The following is an 18933-nucleotide window of genomic DNA, read 5'->3' on the forward strand; positions in this document are numbered from 1 at the left end:
CTCTATCAGTCACATTTTCCTCTTCCTAATGTGTGTGGGATTGGCTTAAGTTGAAATCTTGACTCAAAATATTTCCCATGTGCCTACACATTACACACCACAGTCTGATATGTCACACATTAATGGCTAGACACTAATACTAATAAAAATACTAATAAATGTTAGTAATGCCACTTGCTACCACACGCAAACTCTGCTTGTACATTTAAAGTGCGATAAGTCAAAGTCCCAGTGGTGAAAGTAAAGGGCGCACCAAAGCTGCAGTCTCTGTGGTAAAAATATACCTTAAGGTGTGAATATGGGGGGGTTAGGTTCTTGATTAAACTTTTCAGGAAAGGTAACTTCTTAGTAATCGATGGAGTTCAACTAGTGGAACATGTAATAATCATCACGCCTTATTTGGTGCTTTCCCCCTGTGACGTGGTCATGGGTGAGTTGTATAAGTACCAACAGTAGTAAGACTATCTAGGGAATTTACCTTATTCTACTCAAGCTGACACTTCTAGCTCCGGAGCTCTTTGAAAGACATGAAGAACTTTGGTATTGAGTGTCTTACACTGTTGATGATAGCTGTGATGGTCTATGCAGCACCAATCAACCCGTGTGAAGACAAAAGGCTGAAGCTGAAGCAAATTAGAGAACATGCCAACAAGGCATTAAAAGATCATGTAAGTAAACTTTATGTTTCTCTGTTAGTACGCCATATATTCTTTGTTGATATACTCACATTTTTATCTAATTATCCTTGCAGCTGCCTGACTTCAATGTGCCTAAGATAGAAAAATGTGTGGTAAGTTGAAAATGTTTCATATTTTACTCTTCACGGTGTTCTTTGACCTCTATAACAGACAGCGGTTACCACGCGTTTGTTATGTTATGTCATTCAGTTTCATCTCCAGCATGTTGGGCACCGTTGCTTATCACTGTTTTCTCTTTGCAGGAAAAATTCTTCTGCTTAGCTGACAAGGCGCTGAACAAATCTCTGGAAAACAATTCAAATCAGAATCTGGCAACACTTGAGCATTCCCTGCGTGTGTACAGCAAGGTAAAGATGCATATTTCTTTCAATGCATTTGTATGGCAGTAATTCAAAAAACTGACTGTGTTTTAGTAATTAACACAGCAAATTGCTGATGTGGTGATAAAAGATTTGTGTGTGTGTGTGTGTGTGTGTGTGTGTGTGTGTGTGTGTGTGTGTGTGTGTGTGTGTGTGTGTGTGTGTGTGTTTAGTTCTGTCTTCAACTAAATTTAATGTTCGAAACATAACTGGTAAACCTGATTTTGTTGCAGGATGAAAACTGTCACCTGCACACGCAAAACCAATATAATATAAAAGACTTTCTGGAGAAAATTGTGCATTGTGTTGACGTCGCCTTGAACAACAAGAGCATCGTATGTCCACATCATATTAAATGAAGAGTTATCCCCAAGTTTATTGCAACTGTAAATATATTTATGGACTTATTTAATGACATATTTATTACTTTTTTCACGTTTTCTATTTATATACAAATAAATTAAAACAAAAAGGAGCACTTGTCATTACTTTGATTTTTACACCTATTGATGTGTGTTTGTGTATTTATTACTCATTACTGCCATCAGTGTGTAACGTTTATGGGATAATTATGAACTTCAGCCAGGCATGTTAATGACTTAGACATGTGATCACTGGATTTATAGCCTATCTTTATCTCTTTATTTAAAATTAATGTGTGCATCAGTCGCATGCTTCTTACCAATATAAATGATTAAATTATTAAATGTTTTTTAAAACATGTCATTCATAAATAAACAAACAGGGCCTGCCTGAGTAGAGCGTAGGCTTCTTTGTCTGCCTGAGAAAGCGGTCTGTTGATGGTGACCACTTCCCACGCAGGAAAGCAGAAACAGCCCATTTGTAGCACCTCATCCCTCTTTGAGCCACCTCTCTGCGGGGCAACCCCCGGTTCATTTACTGACACAAATACCAGACTTTCACAGTTTGAAAGTCAATAAATAGATGACAATGACTCGGCTATGTGACCCGTTTCACATCACCATGAGCCGCCAGTTGTAACTTTTGATTTGATGCAGTGAATGATGCCTGCCTCTGTGGTTTCCAGCAGGATGTCACACAGATAGCAAGCCCTGCTGCATGGCTGCAATGTAGATCGAGGTTAAACTGGGACGAGCAGGAACCTTCGACTAGTGAGTGAATGTTGAAATCTGCTGTTACATACAAAATGCTTTCTGGCGAGTTCATTTCCTCTGCGCTGAAGCCTAGCGTTGCTTCCAGCTGACGGCATGGCGATAACTCCTCCATCAAATTCAAAAGCAGTGTGCACATCCTTTTATCCCTTTCATCCCCGCTTTGCCCGATGATGTGCAGATTTTTAAGTCAGACAGTGGATCTGTACATGTGTCCCTGAAGTTATTTCATATTAAGAAATGACCTGAAAACAAATTGAATCACTGGAATTTTGTGCTATTGAAATATGGTATTTTAATGGTATTAAAATATGTGGAAATTTAGTGCAGTTTACACTAATGGACTATACTGGACTAGTGTAGAGCAGGATGTGGTGTTTAAGATCACTTTTTGATTAGATCTGTGGTTCTCAAACTGTGGGGCGGACCCCACTGCAAGTGCACTGACAACCATCTATAAATATGATGTAAAAATAATGTGAATAAATATGATTTATTTCTACAAGGAAACATGAGAGTTTGCTGATTCAGTTGCACTGATGACTTTCAGCTTTAAGTCTAAAACAAATTCTCTTATTTTTAATAAGATAGCCGATCATTGTTAGGTGTTGTAGCAAACCTTTTCGGCTTCTGAAATGGGGCGTGTAGTTTTACTCATAAGATTGTACCTTTGATACTGCCTGTGAGCTGGTAAGGAGCTGTGACAGCACATGAAATGCTGAATTCAGACGGTTAAATCCACAAAGAGCAGTAAACCTCAAGGCTGACAACAGAACAGATCAGCTGATCACAGCCTGCACAAAGAATACAAAAGATTCTCACAAATGAAGTTATCGATGGACCATTGTGCTGGGAATGCTCATGCAGATGATCAGGCGTGTGTAACATGTCCGATCATCTTTCATGTGTGGTGCCATCATGAAAAGAGGGATCAAGATCACTTCCACCTGTATTCTGGTTTGTCCCACAGGGGGATCAAAAGAGCAGGGGGCGGTGGGGATCCTTGGTAAATCACACCCTGAAAGTATTTGTGGGTAAAACTGTTCAGTAAAAAGTTGTTTTATGCAAAAGATAAAGAAAAAACAAATATGACATCAATTAGGTTAGTTTAGAAATTCATTCTGAAAGCCAGCTGAGCTGTTTCTGGTGTGGTGGTGTAATCATGATAATCTCTTCTAGTTTCTAACATTTTAATTCTGAAACACAAAGAGCATCCAGAATGTGAGATAAAACATGTGGAATAATTTAATAAATAACACCCCCCCCCCAAAAAAAAAAACAAAAACAAAAAAAAAACCCAGTGGTTTAGGGATTGTAAACAGTTGACAGTATGATAATACAGTATGATACCAAATAAAAGCCATTTTGCCTCTACTATAAAACACCATGAAATGAAATCATCTTCACAAAAATTCCTACTAGTGCATTATACTAAGGCATACCATATGCATGTAGTATCTCGTTATAATAATATAACACAGTGTCCTGACATCTGACAATAAAAAGATGACTTTCCTATTTTAGCTATTAGCAGTAAGAGTTGACTGACATGCATGCTCCTATGCTCCTTACCTACAGGAACGAGTATAAAGCAAACTTTTCGTGTATATAATTATTTAAATACTTTAACCTTTTACCCAAATGATTTCTGTGAAATTGCACACGCAATCAGAAATTAATCATAACACATTAATATCCGCACGAGCCACTTAACACAAACCAGTTGGTCACATCGCAGGAAATCAGTTTAGAAGCTCACAGCTCTGTTTCTGTCAGCTTCTGTCAGGATTTAAGACATTTTCAAAAGAGAAATGTATATATTTATGGTTATGGTGCAGCTGAAAAATGTCCCAAAGCAACATAAAAATACCACAATACATATAACAGGTCCTCCAGGCCAAGAAGTCTAAAGTCCTATCACAGGTGCAACTCTTTTACATGTAAAACCGTATGAGTTATTTAAAGTATGCAGATAATCTTTTAGATAGTGTTTGGTCATAAACTGGACCAACAGCTTCTTTCAGGTAACACGAGAGTTGCAGTGCACTGGGGCTCTCCTCTGTGCTGTCATCACTGCAGAAGGGATTCGATCACAGCGTCTGGCTTTGCAGATCTTTTCCTGTGTGGAGATGGGTGTGCGATAAACGTTATCAAGCATTTCAAAGAGCTTTTCAGCCTGCTCAGTTCTCAGAAAAGCAGCATATCATGATATTGACTAACACCATCATGCTTACAGCTCATATCAAACTGCTATAAATACACTAATTATGAAGAGTTGCTAAATGTTTGAGTTCCCAAACGATATTCAGGAACTCAACGCTATATTTAAATTGATCACCCTGTTCTTCACTTGGACTGCATGCACTTCATATTCATGCAGTCGAACTCAAGAACAAAAAAACAAAAAAGATAAAACATAAGTAGAAATGTCACTGATCTACAAGTACACATGGAGATAACCAGCTCACTGTTTAACAAATTATTCTGAACCCTGCATCTAAAGAACCCATTTACACTTGATCTGTTTTTGCATCTAAGCTTAAACTAAAAAAAAAAAACAAAAAAAACAATCAGTTTGACCTGATTAGTACTTTAACTCTGCCTCAGTGTAACTACGTGAGGAAGATCTTCCTCTGTGATAACTGCAGCTGGGGTAACAGAAAAATTAAGTAGAAATCAACCATCTCTCTCCATGATAAGCAAGCGCAGGAACGCGATTGCAACAGTCAGCCAGGAGCAATAATCTGATCCAAATTCAGCACTAAGGGAATAAAAAGGCCAACATTAGAAAGAGGTGCAAGTTTGAATTTTGGTGTTGTTGGTTAATGGTAGCTATTAGCTGGCCTGTTAAAAAAAAAAAAAAAAAAATTATTGTGGAAGTTTTTTTTTTCCTTCCTTTTTTAACATTTCGGTCATTCATCTTGCAGACAAGATGCAGTCCAACCCATGCAAACCAAACTGGGTCAAATCACATTCAAGTACATTGTACATTCAAGTTCATATTTGTTAACTAAGAGGAAACAGAAGTGTATTACATACTGCTATGACAAATGTAGATGGGGGAGGAAAATGTGTGTGAACTACACAGGGGACAGGTAGTCAATATTAAAACACAAGGTACTGATTTGTGTAGAAAGCTCTCTACCTTCGCCCCGTCTTGGGACGGCCACTCTTGCTACTTTTAGAGGTCCTGGGCCTCTCTAGTTTCATCAGCGACTGCCGCATACTCTCCTCTGTGTAGGCTAGATACACATGAGACAGATCCACCTCAAATGGCTACAGTGACAAGGAGAAAAGAAAAGAGGTCAGAATTACAATGTAAAGAGAGAAAAAAAAATCCACAACATCAATGATTACATAAAAACAACTTTCCACAACTCACATCTTTTTCTTTTTTGTCTGGAGCAGGGGTCTGTTTTCTCATGTTGTTGCCAGTGTAAGCCACACATTTCTAAAAGAGAGACAAATCACCAGAAAGAAGGAGTGAAACTCTTTAAACGGATGCTGATTAGACTGTGCACCAGTGTGTGAATTAGCTGTGCAAAGTGAGCTCACCAGCTGCCACTCTCCAATGTCCTCATTCCAGTGCACATAGTTCTCTATCATCTCCTACAAGCAAAACATGAGAGATTATCAGAAGCACTATCTGGAAGTTGAAGATGAGATATGTTGCATGGTGAGAAAACAGCAAAAGTAACATTTCTTTCTGCTTGTCAAAGAAAAACTGGTCAGCTGACAGTTTTGTAGGCTACTTGGAAGGCCATGCAACCTTCCTGTTTGCCTGCTTCTCAATGAAAATGTTTAATGCTGGTAGATGTTGCTTCCCATGTAAAAATGTAATCGTACAGGAAGCTCATTACTAATGTTTGAGTAAAGAAAGAAGCAGCTTTTCCAGTTTGTACATCTGAGTTTAAATGCATGTATGTCTACTAGATTTTGAATTGCACCACTTTTGAAATCTGTTATCTCTTTTCACATCTACTATGCACATATACACGACTTGGACAAAATACTTGGTAACCTACACACAACACCTACTAGAGCTGCTCGCCCATGGAAACCCATGCCTAGCTAGAGGCACATTAGTTTCTGTGATGTTATTACTGGCAGAGGAGGCTAGGAGCTCTACAGTTACTGGGTCATCAGAGCGTGTCGTGCCCTTTCAGCACTTGACGATCCTGGTCTGTGACGTTAATTGGTCTGCCACATTTTCATAAACCCCTCCAATTCAAGCTCAAAGTCTGCGCTTCAATCACATATTGATGGATTGAAAATTCACTGTTGTGGTGTACAGAGGCAAAGCTACAGAAATTATGTGTTTGTCAAACAAATTACAAACGCAGCTTTTTGTCTTCCTGCTGATGTGCGCACACATACTGTGAAGAGCACTATCGCACAGTCTGTGTCTTTTTGTAGGTACTTTGGTAAAAACAAATTTGGCTTGTATATCTGTCACAACATCTCATTCAGCACTACAACATAGCTTTCTAACAACATCGTACTACGCAAACATCTTGTTTTAAATTAGTAGATAAACCTTAATAGCTTCTTCTCCTATGGATGTGTGTTGGCCAAAGTAAAGCTGATTAAATCTGACCCTGTGTTACTCTGTTTGCGGTCTACTCTACAACATCTGGCTTGGATGCTCTTCTTTTAATTTCCTGGAATATATGAAACAAAATTTAAATCTATGTTTGTAGATGTGAAAAATAATTATTTGGTCACAACAGTCACTCTGTTGCTGGTTGGCAAAATTCACAAAGGTCCAGCAGTAACAAATCCTCTCTCTTATTAACAAAGGCACAGATCTTTAGGAAAATGCTATTCATTACTGTCAGTGGCATGTCATTACAACTGACATCTTCCTACAAATACCATTTCCCCATTAATAATCGTTAATACCATATCAGGATTAAAGATTTACAGAAGTTCACTAATAATCAAAACTTTCATTATGTGGATCAAATATGTGGAATTTCTGGAAAAAAAACAACAACCAAAAAAGAAACAGAGGGGTTTGTTGCTACTGTGAGACTTTTGGTTGTTTTTTTAATCATTGTTAAAAACATTGGAAAAAAATATGGAAAGAACAACAATAACAATAGGGTTTTATTTAGAAAATGTGATATTTCTAAGTATATCCTTCAGTTTTTAATATGGCTTTTATTTTGAAAATCTCACACAATCTGATCATCTTGATAACTTCAAATAAATAATTGGCAGCTATAATTATCAAAGCTGACATTTTCAAGCATGTTGGTTAATTCCTGTAAGTAAAAGGAGGGGTCATTCAGCATACAAGACAAAAATTCATGCCTAAAGATTGAAAACTGTGGGCAGGTTAGAGACAATTGTTTTGATTCTAACATCTGACAGTTAATTAGTCCAATTCAGACCTACCATTACTTTGAGTAAGGGCAGATTTTCAAAACAAATTATTAATTAAAAATTATTAAATAATTCAGAAAGAGTAAAACACATGCACAAGGTGTCTGAACTGTGTCTCTATGACAAAAGATGTAGAGCAGGGGTAGGCAACCTTTCTGATGACGAGTGCCGTCTAAAATTTCCTCAGAAGTCAGTGTGTCATATGATTGCATTAGCAATAAATTTAATAACGCTCTATATTAACAGTTACACACTATATAGAACCACTTCATAGAATTATATTTGTTTGCAGATGTTTGCAGCTATCAGCGAATAGTTATCAGCTATTTTGAAACAAAAAAAAAAGACACTTTTTATCCATAACAAGAACTCCATAACAGCAAATGAACTGTACAACAGAAAATGCTATTTCCTCACAACAATGATAAGAAAAATAAACTGAGCCAATATGGCATGTTTGTTAATACAGGGATACACATGTTAATGTGATCTCTGGTCTCCCACTCAGAGACACAGGTCTTCAAGTGTCCAGCATTCAGACGGCTACCTGAGGACACTCTTCATGTGAGAGAAAATCTGCTCACACAGACATGCAGAGCCAAATACTGTCAATAAGGCCTCTGCAATGTTTTGAAGACAGTTAAACTTGTCAGGTAGTGATGTCCAGCAGGTGAAAATGCAGCTCCATGAACACGCACAGCTGTGGATTCCAGCTGCTTCGATGTTGCATTAACTGGCATTAACTCAGCCAGTTAATGCAAGACAAATCCAGCTGCTCATTAAAGCTTTCTGGTGTGATCAGAAAATAAAACATTGGTCCATACACCTGAAAGTCCCAAAAACGAGTCTGTATCCGTGTATTTCCATGGTGCTGATGCTGTGCTGAGCGGAAAGCTCCTGAAGCTTTTGAAGTGTCGGAATGTGGAAAGCTAACAACATCCCTCTCACCAGTAGGCTAAGTTATTTTTAGCCAATTACAAGTTGAATCTGGTAGTTGGGGTTGTTAGCTAAGATACCGTCATTAAGAAGTGGCACAACTAATATGTCTATGCAGCTCATTTCTGATGTGCACCGCTGGCGCAACCATTTATTTTTTAATGCACCTTCTCAGATTAATTCACTGCGTGTCTTGCCCAGGGCTGGACTGGGACAAAAAAAAAAACAAAAAACAAAAAACAGCCCAGGCATTTTGACTAGAGACCGGCCCACCAGGTATTAAAGCTATAAAGCCTTTGAATGAAAACAAATGCTGTTGTGACAGTGATGTACAATCTTGTTGGTATATGTATGATTTCTATACATTTTACGTCAGATAAAACTTTGGTTGTAAGCTTCAGATAATTATTTAATAACAGCCAGACATTTTAAATGAGAATAAGAAAGTTTTTCTTTGTGCCCCACCTTTCCCTGTAAATGCCCTGCCTGGCCCCCTAGCAAAACTTTGCTAGACCCGCCCCTGCACAGTTACCAACTGTCAGTTACATAGAAAAGGATGCTGGTGTTATTTGTCTCTCAGAAACAGTTCATAACTTCCCTTCAACTCATTCATGTCACCTAAAAGGTAAACCTGTTTCTCCATCACCTGTTCAGCTCTGATGATTCAGTAAGAACATCTCCTGGTTTCATCTTCATGTTTCCCTCTCACCACATATCCAAACCGACATCATGACCAGCAGCTTTTACGGCTGTGGCTCCAGCAAACATCAGCTGATACTAGAAATTAATATTAAATAAATTCTAACAACAGCTGATCAAGCTTGAACATGCTGCTGTTGTTTAGCGCGAAATCCAGCGGTTTCCTCTTTCTGGCGCAAAGTGGGCGATAAACAAACAAGAGAGAAAAGCCGATCAGCTGCTCATTGATCAGTTTCATGATTGAAGTAGCAACAGGAGAGGGAGGGGAGAGAATGAGAGGAGAAGATGCAGCTGACAGCATAAAGATAGAAAAACTCCAGCTTTGTGCCTTTTTCACTGTAGCTGAAGTACAGGACAAACTGTGTTCCTTTTCAGCTCAATACGAAACGCGTAATATTTTCTCTGAACACAGGACGATTCCGTCTTTTTACGGGATGGTTGGCAACTCTACTAACTAACCGTATGAATAAAATAAAGTTCACTATCAGTAACATCAAAGCACCCACCCAGCTGTATAGAAACTCTGTCGTGCTAGCTAGTACGCAGTACGAGTTATTGTAACTGACTGTAAAAAGTCAGCACAACGAAAATAAACTCCACCTAAACTTGGTTTATATCTGACCCAGATAGACTGCAAGTCATAACTTCTTACCTAAAGTTCAGTTCACCTGACACTCGGACCGGCCCCGCCTCTGGTCTCTCCTGTTGCCTCCCCTTTCTCTCATCCACCTGCTGGCCACCACTTGCTAATATTACTGAATCTGTGGAAGCTACGCCATATCCACCACCAAAAACTGAGTTATTTTTACACACCGGCCAGCATCTGGCCAATCTACTACCTTTCATTGTTTATACCGTTACAAAAACAAACAAACAAACAAAAAAAATCATCGGCCCACCGAACAAATGCCCGGTATGCCCGATGGCCAGTCCAGCTATGGTCGTGCCATCACTTAACCCTGGCACGGGTGCCTAGGGTTGCCGACCCCTGATGTAGAGGAAGCAGAAGTAAAACAACAATAAATAAAGCCAACAACAATATAAAAACAACCCCACTCAATTCATGTCAGATTTAGATGATGTATGCTTAATGTGTGTATGTTTAAATAACAGGTAAATACAAGTATCAGATTAGCCTTGTAACTAAAGATGTCTAATATTACAGTACTTCTACTGTCATTGCGTTATCTGGACTTCTCTTAAAAGCCCACACATGCGCACGCACGCACACACACCTGGTATTCCTGGGGAATAAAGTTGTCTATGATGAGCATCTGGAGCCGGAGTTCTCGGCTCAGCTGGCGGATATTCTCGAGGAGGCCTTCGATTTCTCTGTGATGCTCTTGCTGCAGATCTGCCATCTAACCGATGAAAAACAACAATGCTAGCGGATCAGTTTCTGCTAAACTGATAATACATCTAGCCACAAAGAGCTATTTGATTAAATCTGAATATACATGCTGCATACACAATTAATAATAGCAATACTTTAGTGTCTCATAATGGTCACCCTTCTGTCCCGACAGGGAACAAGTCAAAGAATAATGATCATTTATGGTGCAACCCTTTGTTAAACTTACTTCAGATTTGGCAGCCATCAGCATGGTCCATACTTTCTTCAGCTTCTTGGTCTTTCCTTGAGCCTCTTCCTGCAGGCTAGTATACTTCTCTTCTATATCCAAACGTTCTTGCTGTTTTAAGAGGGACGAGGTTTGTGATTATGCACAATCAAGGTACTTTTGCAAGCTTTTGTTTGGGTTTACAAAAATATATTGTGTGTATGGTAAAGGACATTATACCATCGAGCTGCAAGCAGGAACAGCCACAAATAAACAGCAAAAAATCAAAATATCACTTTTAATAATAATAATAAGAAAAAAATAAAGCTTTCAAATATCTTTAATTCAGACATTAAACTAAAAGGACATGAGTTTCAACTTTTATCTGAACATCGATCATAATCAATTTGCACATGAAAGTGTGTAGTATTAACTTCTAACCATATTTCCAACCACAGTGATGCAATAATTTCTCTAAAAAACAAGCAATGTAACTGTCAGCATATCCTGTCATCTCAGTGAAGCACGACAGGATAATGGTTAGCTATGAGTGGCAAAAGAGTCGCAATTTTTTGAAGCAAAATGTTGCCCAAAAATAAACAAAAAAACTAAAACAAATTGTAAAACTATTAATTTAGCTGGTTTTTTTTAAACCACTGGTCAGCAAGCAAACAAAACATACATACATGAGATATTCTCTCCAGGGTAGCTGACAGATATGGGTTACAGGTTTAATTTCCGAATGTATGTGTTGCTTTATTGTGGTTACAATGTGGTACAACAGGTAAAGAAGAATTTCCCAAGTGGTAATGCTGATTCATTATTGTGACATTACCGTCAACAGCGTGACTATCAGCTGCCAAACTTAGGAAAGGATGAGATAATGCGTGGATTCAGTGACGTTATTTATCCGTACCTCTTTTTCCTCCAGTTCCTTCCGCAGCTGCTCTGCTCTCTTGCGACGCTCTTCGAGTTCATTGTTGGACTCCTCCAAAAGCTTCTCCTGCTCCTCAGCTTTGGCCAAGAGGTCCACCCCACCCACAATCACCTTCTTTTCTAAAGCCGACAATTTCTCTAGCAGGAGGTGATGCTCCTGCCTGACATTTTAAAAGGCCCACCAATTACCAAAATTAGCAAATACCACAAATGATTTTTAATCAAAAATAGAATTTATTTTCTCTTTATTGACTCACTGGGCTTTAAGAAGATCTTTCTCCCTCTTCTCAAGCTCTGCTCTTGCCTTGTTCCTCTCCTCCTCCTCCATGTCTAGCTTGGCCTCCAAAGCCTTTCTTTCCTCTTCAATCTTTGCCTGCATCTCCACCATCTTGTCTGGGGAAACCTTCTTCCTTCCTGAACAGACACACATAGGACAGCAAAGAGCCTTAGTGGTTGTTTAACAAGCACTTGTCACTGTATAGGTATTGGATCATTTAAAGGCAGATTCATTCCTCTTTAACAATCAGCATTAGTATTATTTAATCTGTGCAGTTTCTGAGCAAACCTGTTGGTCTTCTGAATGAGTCCTTATAAAGGGAATGCTAGTAGGATCCATGTGCATATGTTTCTAGCTTGCTAGTGCACAGTATTAAATAATCAAAGTTAGTATATGCAAAACCTATGAATAAGGGAAACTATAAGAAATGCGAGGATGATATGGTGCTTATGAAAAGAGTAAGTATTAAGGGTGGCAGTCAGACAATGGACAAACAGAAAAATGCTAGCAGTGCTTATACAATCAGCAGTTATCCAATCGGTTAGTGAAAAGCTACTAAAGCACGTGTTGGCAATCTTGATCATTTTAAGTGAGCAAAAAACATTGTTTGTAAAGGACAGTTTGACCATGTAGACTCTTACACCAACCTCTTTCTTCTTCAATTAAGAGGTGTATAGCAAGTCAGACAGGCATCATTTGCACCAAAAGGAGGAGAAAGAAAGAGCAACACATTACAGAGTGATTCGGAAAGTCTTACATCTCTATAAATTGAAACAAAATTTTATATATATATATATATATATATATATATATATATATAAAAATGCTGATGAGATGAGAGGCATCTTTTAGTGATGCCAGTCATAAGACACACAGGAAAGAAAAAAAAACCCATAATGAAACATAATGTGGGTGAATTAGGTCTTAAAGAAATCACAATTTGAGCAGGTATAAAGTGAGGATATTGAACTGTCATGCACAAAAACTGATCATTCGGGTCATCTGTAAAGAAGAATAATAGAAAATATTCTTCAGATAACATCAACCTTTCACAAAGAGTTGTCCAGCTGGGCAGATACCCCAAATTAATGGACTGAGTGGATTCAGGAATCTGCAGCATGAGCACCTTCATTCAACGGACAAACTTGCAATCAGTTTTATGGAAACCCTAACAAGGCCTGGGAGATGACAATGAAGGTGTGTGGAGCAGTCGGGAAGCGGGATTACGCTGTGAGCCTACAGGAGTGGCAGTGTGTCAAGGATAGTACAAAGCCCCTTTTCACACATGTCCTGTAATTCACAAACACAATGTAGAATTACCAAACTAGGATCAACACCCCAAAAGATTGCATGCTTCCTTGTAATCCAGCAATGCAATCCTGATGCTAATTGTAAATATAATAACAAAAGAAAAAATAAAGGGGTTTAAGGCTTTCTCCATTACATCAACTGATCAAGGCTTTTAACAAACAAAGAGGACATTAAAAATATATATGAATTTTCACTAAAAATAGTGAAAATTGAGAAAATCTTCGGAACCCAGACAACTGCAATAACCACAGTGAAAAATAGTAACAGGTAACTAGGTAAGCTGACCACTAAAGAGGAAATGCAGCAAATTACTTGAGTCATTGACGGGACATCGAGGCCTTAGGAAATCCCCTAAAGAAAACCACCTACATCCACGGCATGAAGAAAAAAAAATTCTGTCTTTATTAGACATGAGGTTGGTATTCAGCTTTCATTCATGCTCTTTTACAGAGCATAACAAGAAAAACTATAAACAGCATACAAGCCATCGTTTAATCTTTATTTTAATCCCCATTCGAAGAGTTGCAACAAGCTAATTAGGAAATACGGAGGGCAAAAAACTTTAAAAAACTAGAAATATAGACTATATAATTACGGATCATATTTACTTTACTGTGAAACTGCTTAGGAGCATCTGTCTAAAAAGGTTACATTGTTTGGGGAAACTAAAATGGGAACAAGACTTGTCAAAGAACTGCGTCTAGTATTCATGAAAGCAAACAGCCAATAAAGCGCAAAAGTACACGGCACAGCAAATGTATCTGTCTCATGTGTGAAAAGGGCTTAAATTTGTAGGCAGGTGGGTTGGTGAGCAGAGTGCTGCTCTAACTCACTATTCTGAGGTTTGTCCTCAGTGGACAGTGGCACTGCGGAGGTGCAGTCACAATTTGAACTGATGTTGTCTGTAAAGGAAAAGAGGAAGTACTATACCCAACAAAGCCCACAATGAGAAATAAAAAAAGAGAGATAAGGTCTAGCAGCGTTTGTTTTGCAGTTTGCGGGTATATCAACTGCAGCTCTGTAATGTGCACATATGCATATAAACAAACATAGCAGACGAGCTTACTCACAGCATACGGACAGTTTGGCTGCTATTAATTTAGAATAGCTTCATACTATATCAAGTAGAAAAGTCCCAACTGAAAAATATGCACACACATCAATTTGAGATAAAAAAAAAAAAAAAAAAAAAAAAAATAGAACAAAGCATCAAGAAAACATCCAGCACTGCAACACATACCGAATTCATGAGTATTTAACACCTACTTTTTAAAAAAAGAAGGTGAGAATACCAGGGAAACTAAGAGGTCTTATGTTTAAGGAAGACTGTGAACATTCAAGCAGCATCAAAGCAACCTCAGTGCTGACTCATAATAGAATGATGACAGTGATAAGGCCTAAAACATCTCTTATGCAGAGCATCACTGTAAGCAGATTTAAGGTTGAACGATCTATGTGCTCATTCACAACTGTTTTTACCTCTTCTTCTCCTTCGACCATCTCCTGCCACCCCTCCTTCATCGTCACCTTCATCCATCTCCTCTGATGCACTGCCATCAGAGCCAGAGATCTCTTCACCTAGATGCGTCACAAAGTGGCATTTCACAAAGACGTGGCGTTAAAAATTATATGCAAATCAAAAAGTGCAATGATTTCTTCAAGCTCTGGTTTTTTACCTTCTTCCAGCTTTTTCTTGAGCTCCTCGATCTCTTTCTGAAACTGACGCAGCAGGGCATCTTTAGGATCCTCGTTGATCCTGGCTTTGTTTTTGATGTTTTTAGCCCTATTGGCATAGCGAAGGGTACTGATGGTCTCATCATAGTTGTAGTCTGCAGGTCCTATATTTGCACACTGGAGGGAATTAAAGTGTTGCATTTAAAGAAGTGAGGCAAAAACTTTCAATTCAACATTTAAAATACTGTAAAAATCCCCCTCAATTTAAGGGTTAGTTGGCTTTTTAGTTAGGTCAGGAGTTAGTTGTTTTGTGGTGTTACAGCAAAACAGATCACCCAAAGTATTTTTCAAAAACACATCTATGGTTTAAGCAAGAATTCAAGGTTTCTCTAATTATAATAAATCCTTCCATCCTTGCAAAGACAACAGCACGCTGCTTCCCAAATTTAGCAGTACCATCATTGTTTTGGAGTTTCCACCGAGTGAATCCTGGAGTAGTCGGGTCAGTTTTGAGTTCCTGTAGGGAACGTGAGTGCTCTTGCCATCCACCAGGGCTGAGATGACATTACCCAGCGTGGAGAGAGACAGATTTATCTTTGTTGCTTCCTTTAAACGCTGACCTGTGGCTCCAGTCTTGCCCTGTCTTTCTGAGCCCTGTAAGTAGTGAAAGTCTATATTTAATTAATGGCAGTGAGGTATATCATGGACTGTAAGAATATAGTACATACACCCAATATCAATATCATCTCCTTTAGTTTAGTAGTACAAGAGTACATACCGCAAGGTCAACCAGATGAAGTTTTCCCATGCGCACATGCTGGTTGCCGTCTACGCCCTTCTCGCTGCACTCGATGGTGATGGTAAAAATAGCATGAGAGCGCGAGCTATGTTCATTCATGTTTGTGGCTCCAACAGACCCTAAAAATACCACAATAGGGTTTGACCAGACAATATAATTACGGTGATTGATTCAGTAACATTAAAACAGAACCTGAAATTAAAACTTTGAAAATGTTATTTTTGCATATTTCCCCATTTACTCTTTAGCAGTCACCATTTTCCATTTACTACAAGTAGGGTGAGAGCCTTTTACTCTGACGTGTGTTTTTTTTTTTTTTAATCACAAGAGATAAATATCTCAGTTAGGAGGAATGAAGATCAGCATTTAGCTTTGTGGCATCTATTTCACTTTCAGTACTGCCTGTGTTCTGCTTACGGTTTTTGTGGCCCAGTGTCATGATCCTGTCCATGTCATCAGCATTGTTCACGACGTAACCAGACAGGTCTTTTATGTACACGCCAACATCTGGTCTTTCTTTCACCTGTCATAAAAAAAAAAAATCAACACCATAATGTTGAAAAGCTGCTGTCAGAAATACACTAGCAAAACACTGAACATAATCAAATTAATTTAGCCATCTTCTGGAAGGTTTCAGTTCAATTCAATTCTATTTAAAAATCACAACAGTCGCCTCAAGGCACTTTATATTGCAAGGTATAGACCGTGCAATAATATACTATAGTCATATATGGATAAGACTATAGTGTCCTTAATGCCAACTTTATCCGAACCGCTTTGTTAAAAGTTACTCATTGTAAATGCAGTGTTACCTCTAGCCTCTGCAGCTGGTCCTTTCCCAACAAATCCCGCACCTCTTCGTTGTAAATCTCCAGGTATGAAACACGAACTAAAAACCTGTGGAAGGTAAGTGCAAATCAGACACTCACTAAGACTTCAAACTGTAAATTGTAAATATTTTACCTGTAACAGTTTAGGTCAAAACCTTTAAGAGCTCTGTTTAGAGCCCTTAAAGGTTTGGAGCCTTTAAATAATTTGAATTTAAAAAAATCGCCTGAGCCAAGGTGTGAAACTGGGTGTGGCTCAGGCGATTAGAGGATCATCAGGGGGTCCTTTTGTCCCTCTGTGGGGGGTTACTCCCACTAGGTTATATCTGGGACTCTCCACCATTTGACCTTAGAACTGAAGAAGCTTCTCGGATGAGAGGTGAAACGTCTTCAAGCAACTTAAAGAAGTCCAGACGCTTTTCTTTGCAAGCTCCTTTGATCAACACTTGAGGATAAACATCGCACTTCACCAAAGACTGAGTTTATGTGAAGCCAGTTACAGACATCCTCATTACACCTTTGACATACACTACTGTGGCTTCTTGACAGCCACAATTTATAACAAGGCTTCAGCTAACCATAAATGGATCAAATGAAAGGGCAGTTGAATCTCTTAGGTTGTGTGTCAGGTCTATACTAGTTGCCAGGTTTTTGGCTAACAGCTGTTTGGGAATCACCTTGCTGGTGCAAAAATACTATTTTATGCCTGTCAAACAGTGTTATCTTTGGCTTTTGCGTAGACTAAAGAAATGGAAACAAACTATGCATTTTAGTAACAATGCTGCTACTAACAAAAGTCCTAAAGATGTAACTTGTTCTTTGCCAAGTTGTCTGCAATTGACTGGATCAATTGTGTGTAACTGATTGTGGTCTTACCTTGTGTCACCCTCTGCCTTGGCAATGTGCCCAAAAATATGAGCAAAGGAATTTGGGATTATCCCTCTGAGCCCTGGCACCGCTCTCACACCCTCCATTGTGAAAGTTTTTCCTGTGCCAGTCTGCCCATATGCAAAGATTGTGCCTGAAATGGACAGAAGAAAATAAAAATCATTACTTCAAATAATGCATGTGGAAAATAAGAAAGAAGAAAAAAATGCAAAGTTTACAATCCAATAAAGAGAACAGCAATGGTTTCTTAATTTGAAAAAGCAATGTGTGTAGTCGCATTAAATATACCATTGTAACCCTCTAACACTGAGTCAATGATGGGGCGGGCTGTGAGATTGTAGACATCCAGCTGTTTACTGTCAGGACCAAAAACAGTGTCAAAAGTAAAGGTCTTGGGAGGTTCGTGGGGGGTCTCCAGCTTGTTGACTGTGATGGTCCCACGCATCTCATCCACTATGACGGCCTGTTTGTGGCCCATCGTCGTCTCTTTCTGGTTGAGGGGACGACATCTCACCACGACCTTAACGTTATCGCTGACCTCCTGCTTCTCAACCTTATGGCTCTGAAAAAAAAAAAAAGGACCACAATACCATAATAAAGACAGTTATTTCTAGTACGTAGCAATAACTTTTATTTTACGAACATGGATATAAGGGCAGAGCTGTCAGGTCGATTCAGTGGAGCTAGTTTATTAGTTTGGACTAAATCTGAGGGTAACATTTGTAGAAGCTAGCTAACGGTGAGGTTATGCTTGAGTTACCTGCTTTGCATTTGCCGCTAGCTTTTTTTGCTATGCAAAAATACGCTTGGACTAGTAACATAAATGACAATGCTAGCTAGCAAGCACCACTCAAGAACACCAAATCTGAGGTGACACGCAAAACCCAACGTCGGAAGAATGAGTCTGCGGGGTTTTTTGTATCCTACAGCAACAACAACGGCTAGGTTAGCTGTGCTAACCGGTTAGCATCACATCAGCAGAGGAAGGGAGGAACCCAGTTTGCAAACAAAACAAAAATGCAAACATGCGTGGGGACTTACCGGCATAGTGATAAGGCCGAAATGCAATTACAGTGCACGTGTAGTAACAGTAAAATATTTTCAAGCCTTTGTTCATTTGACTCTACGTTATCCGAAGCATTAAAATACCAAAGCTATGCCCATATTACCAGAATCTCACAACCGATCGCTTGTTGTTAGGTCTGCTTGCGCATGCGCTAACCGGTCGTCACTGGCTCAGTCAGCTGCAGTTTAATATTAAATGACATCGAGAATTTAATGTTACGGAGACAAGTACAGGTGGAAAGTATTGGGAAATATTTTGTTATAGAGTGATTCACTACACACACACACACACACACACACACACACACACACACACACACACACACACACACGTCTTTATATCTTTGAATAATACCATCTGCTTGCCCAGCAATGTTCCCTCTA

The 18933-nt window shown here is 38.9% G+C and overlaps 2 protein-coding genes across 2 annotated transcripts; one reads left to right on the plus strand and one right to left on the minus strand.

Annotated features, from left to right (window-relative positions):
* Positions 1–511: 511 nt before the first annotated feature.
* On the plus strand, positions 512–1416 carry LOC146677488 (uncharacterized). The gene is made up of 4 exons (XM_085382115.1): positions 512–668; positions 752–790; positions 941–1045; positions 1291–1416. Exons 1-4 carry the CDS (start codon positions 528–530, stop codon positions 1414–1416), a joined length of 411 nt encoding a protein of 136 aa, XP_085238241.1. The 5' UTR covers positions 512–527.
* Positions 1417–3416: 2000 nt separating this feature from the next.
* kif3a (kinesin family member 3A) lies at positions 3417–18694 on the minus strand. Its single transcript, XM_085423031.1, has 17 exons — positions 18526–18694; positions 17773–18046; positions 17473–17617; positions 16582–16666; positions 16187–16292; positions 15749–15888; positions 15427–15624; positions 14973–15147; positions 14776–14874; positions 11966–12122; positions 11689–11869; positions 10794–10904; positions 10449–10574; positions 5746–5799; positions 5573–5641; positions 5336–5466; positions 3417–4309 (listed from the first exon to the last, which is right to left on the minus strand). The coding sequence occupies exons 1-17, from the start codon at positions 18529–18531 to the stop codon at positions 4261–4263; spliced, it is 2106 nt and encodes a 701-aa protein (XP_085279157.1). The 5' UTR covers positions 18532–18694; the 3' UTR covers positions 3417–4260.
* Between the last annotated feature and the right edge of the window lie 239 nt (positions 18695–18933).

Source organism: Rhamphochromis longiceps, linkage group LG2 (genome assembly GCF_057381845.1).
Source record: "Rhamphochromis longiceps isolate RC_006_pf linkage group LG2, R_longiceps_female_GT1.1, whole genome shotgun sequence".
In the NCBI taxonomy this organism is placed as follows: Eukaryota; Metazoa; Chordata; class Actinopteri; order Cichliformes; family Cichlidae; genus Rhamphochromis; species Rhamphochromis longiceps.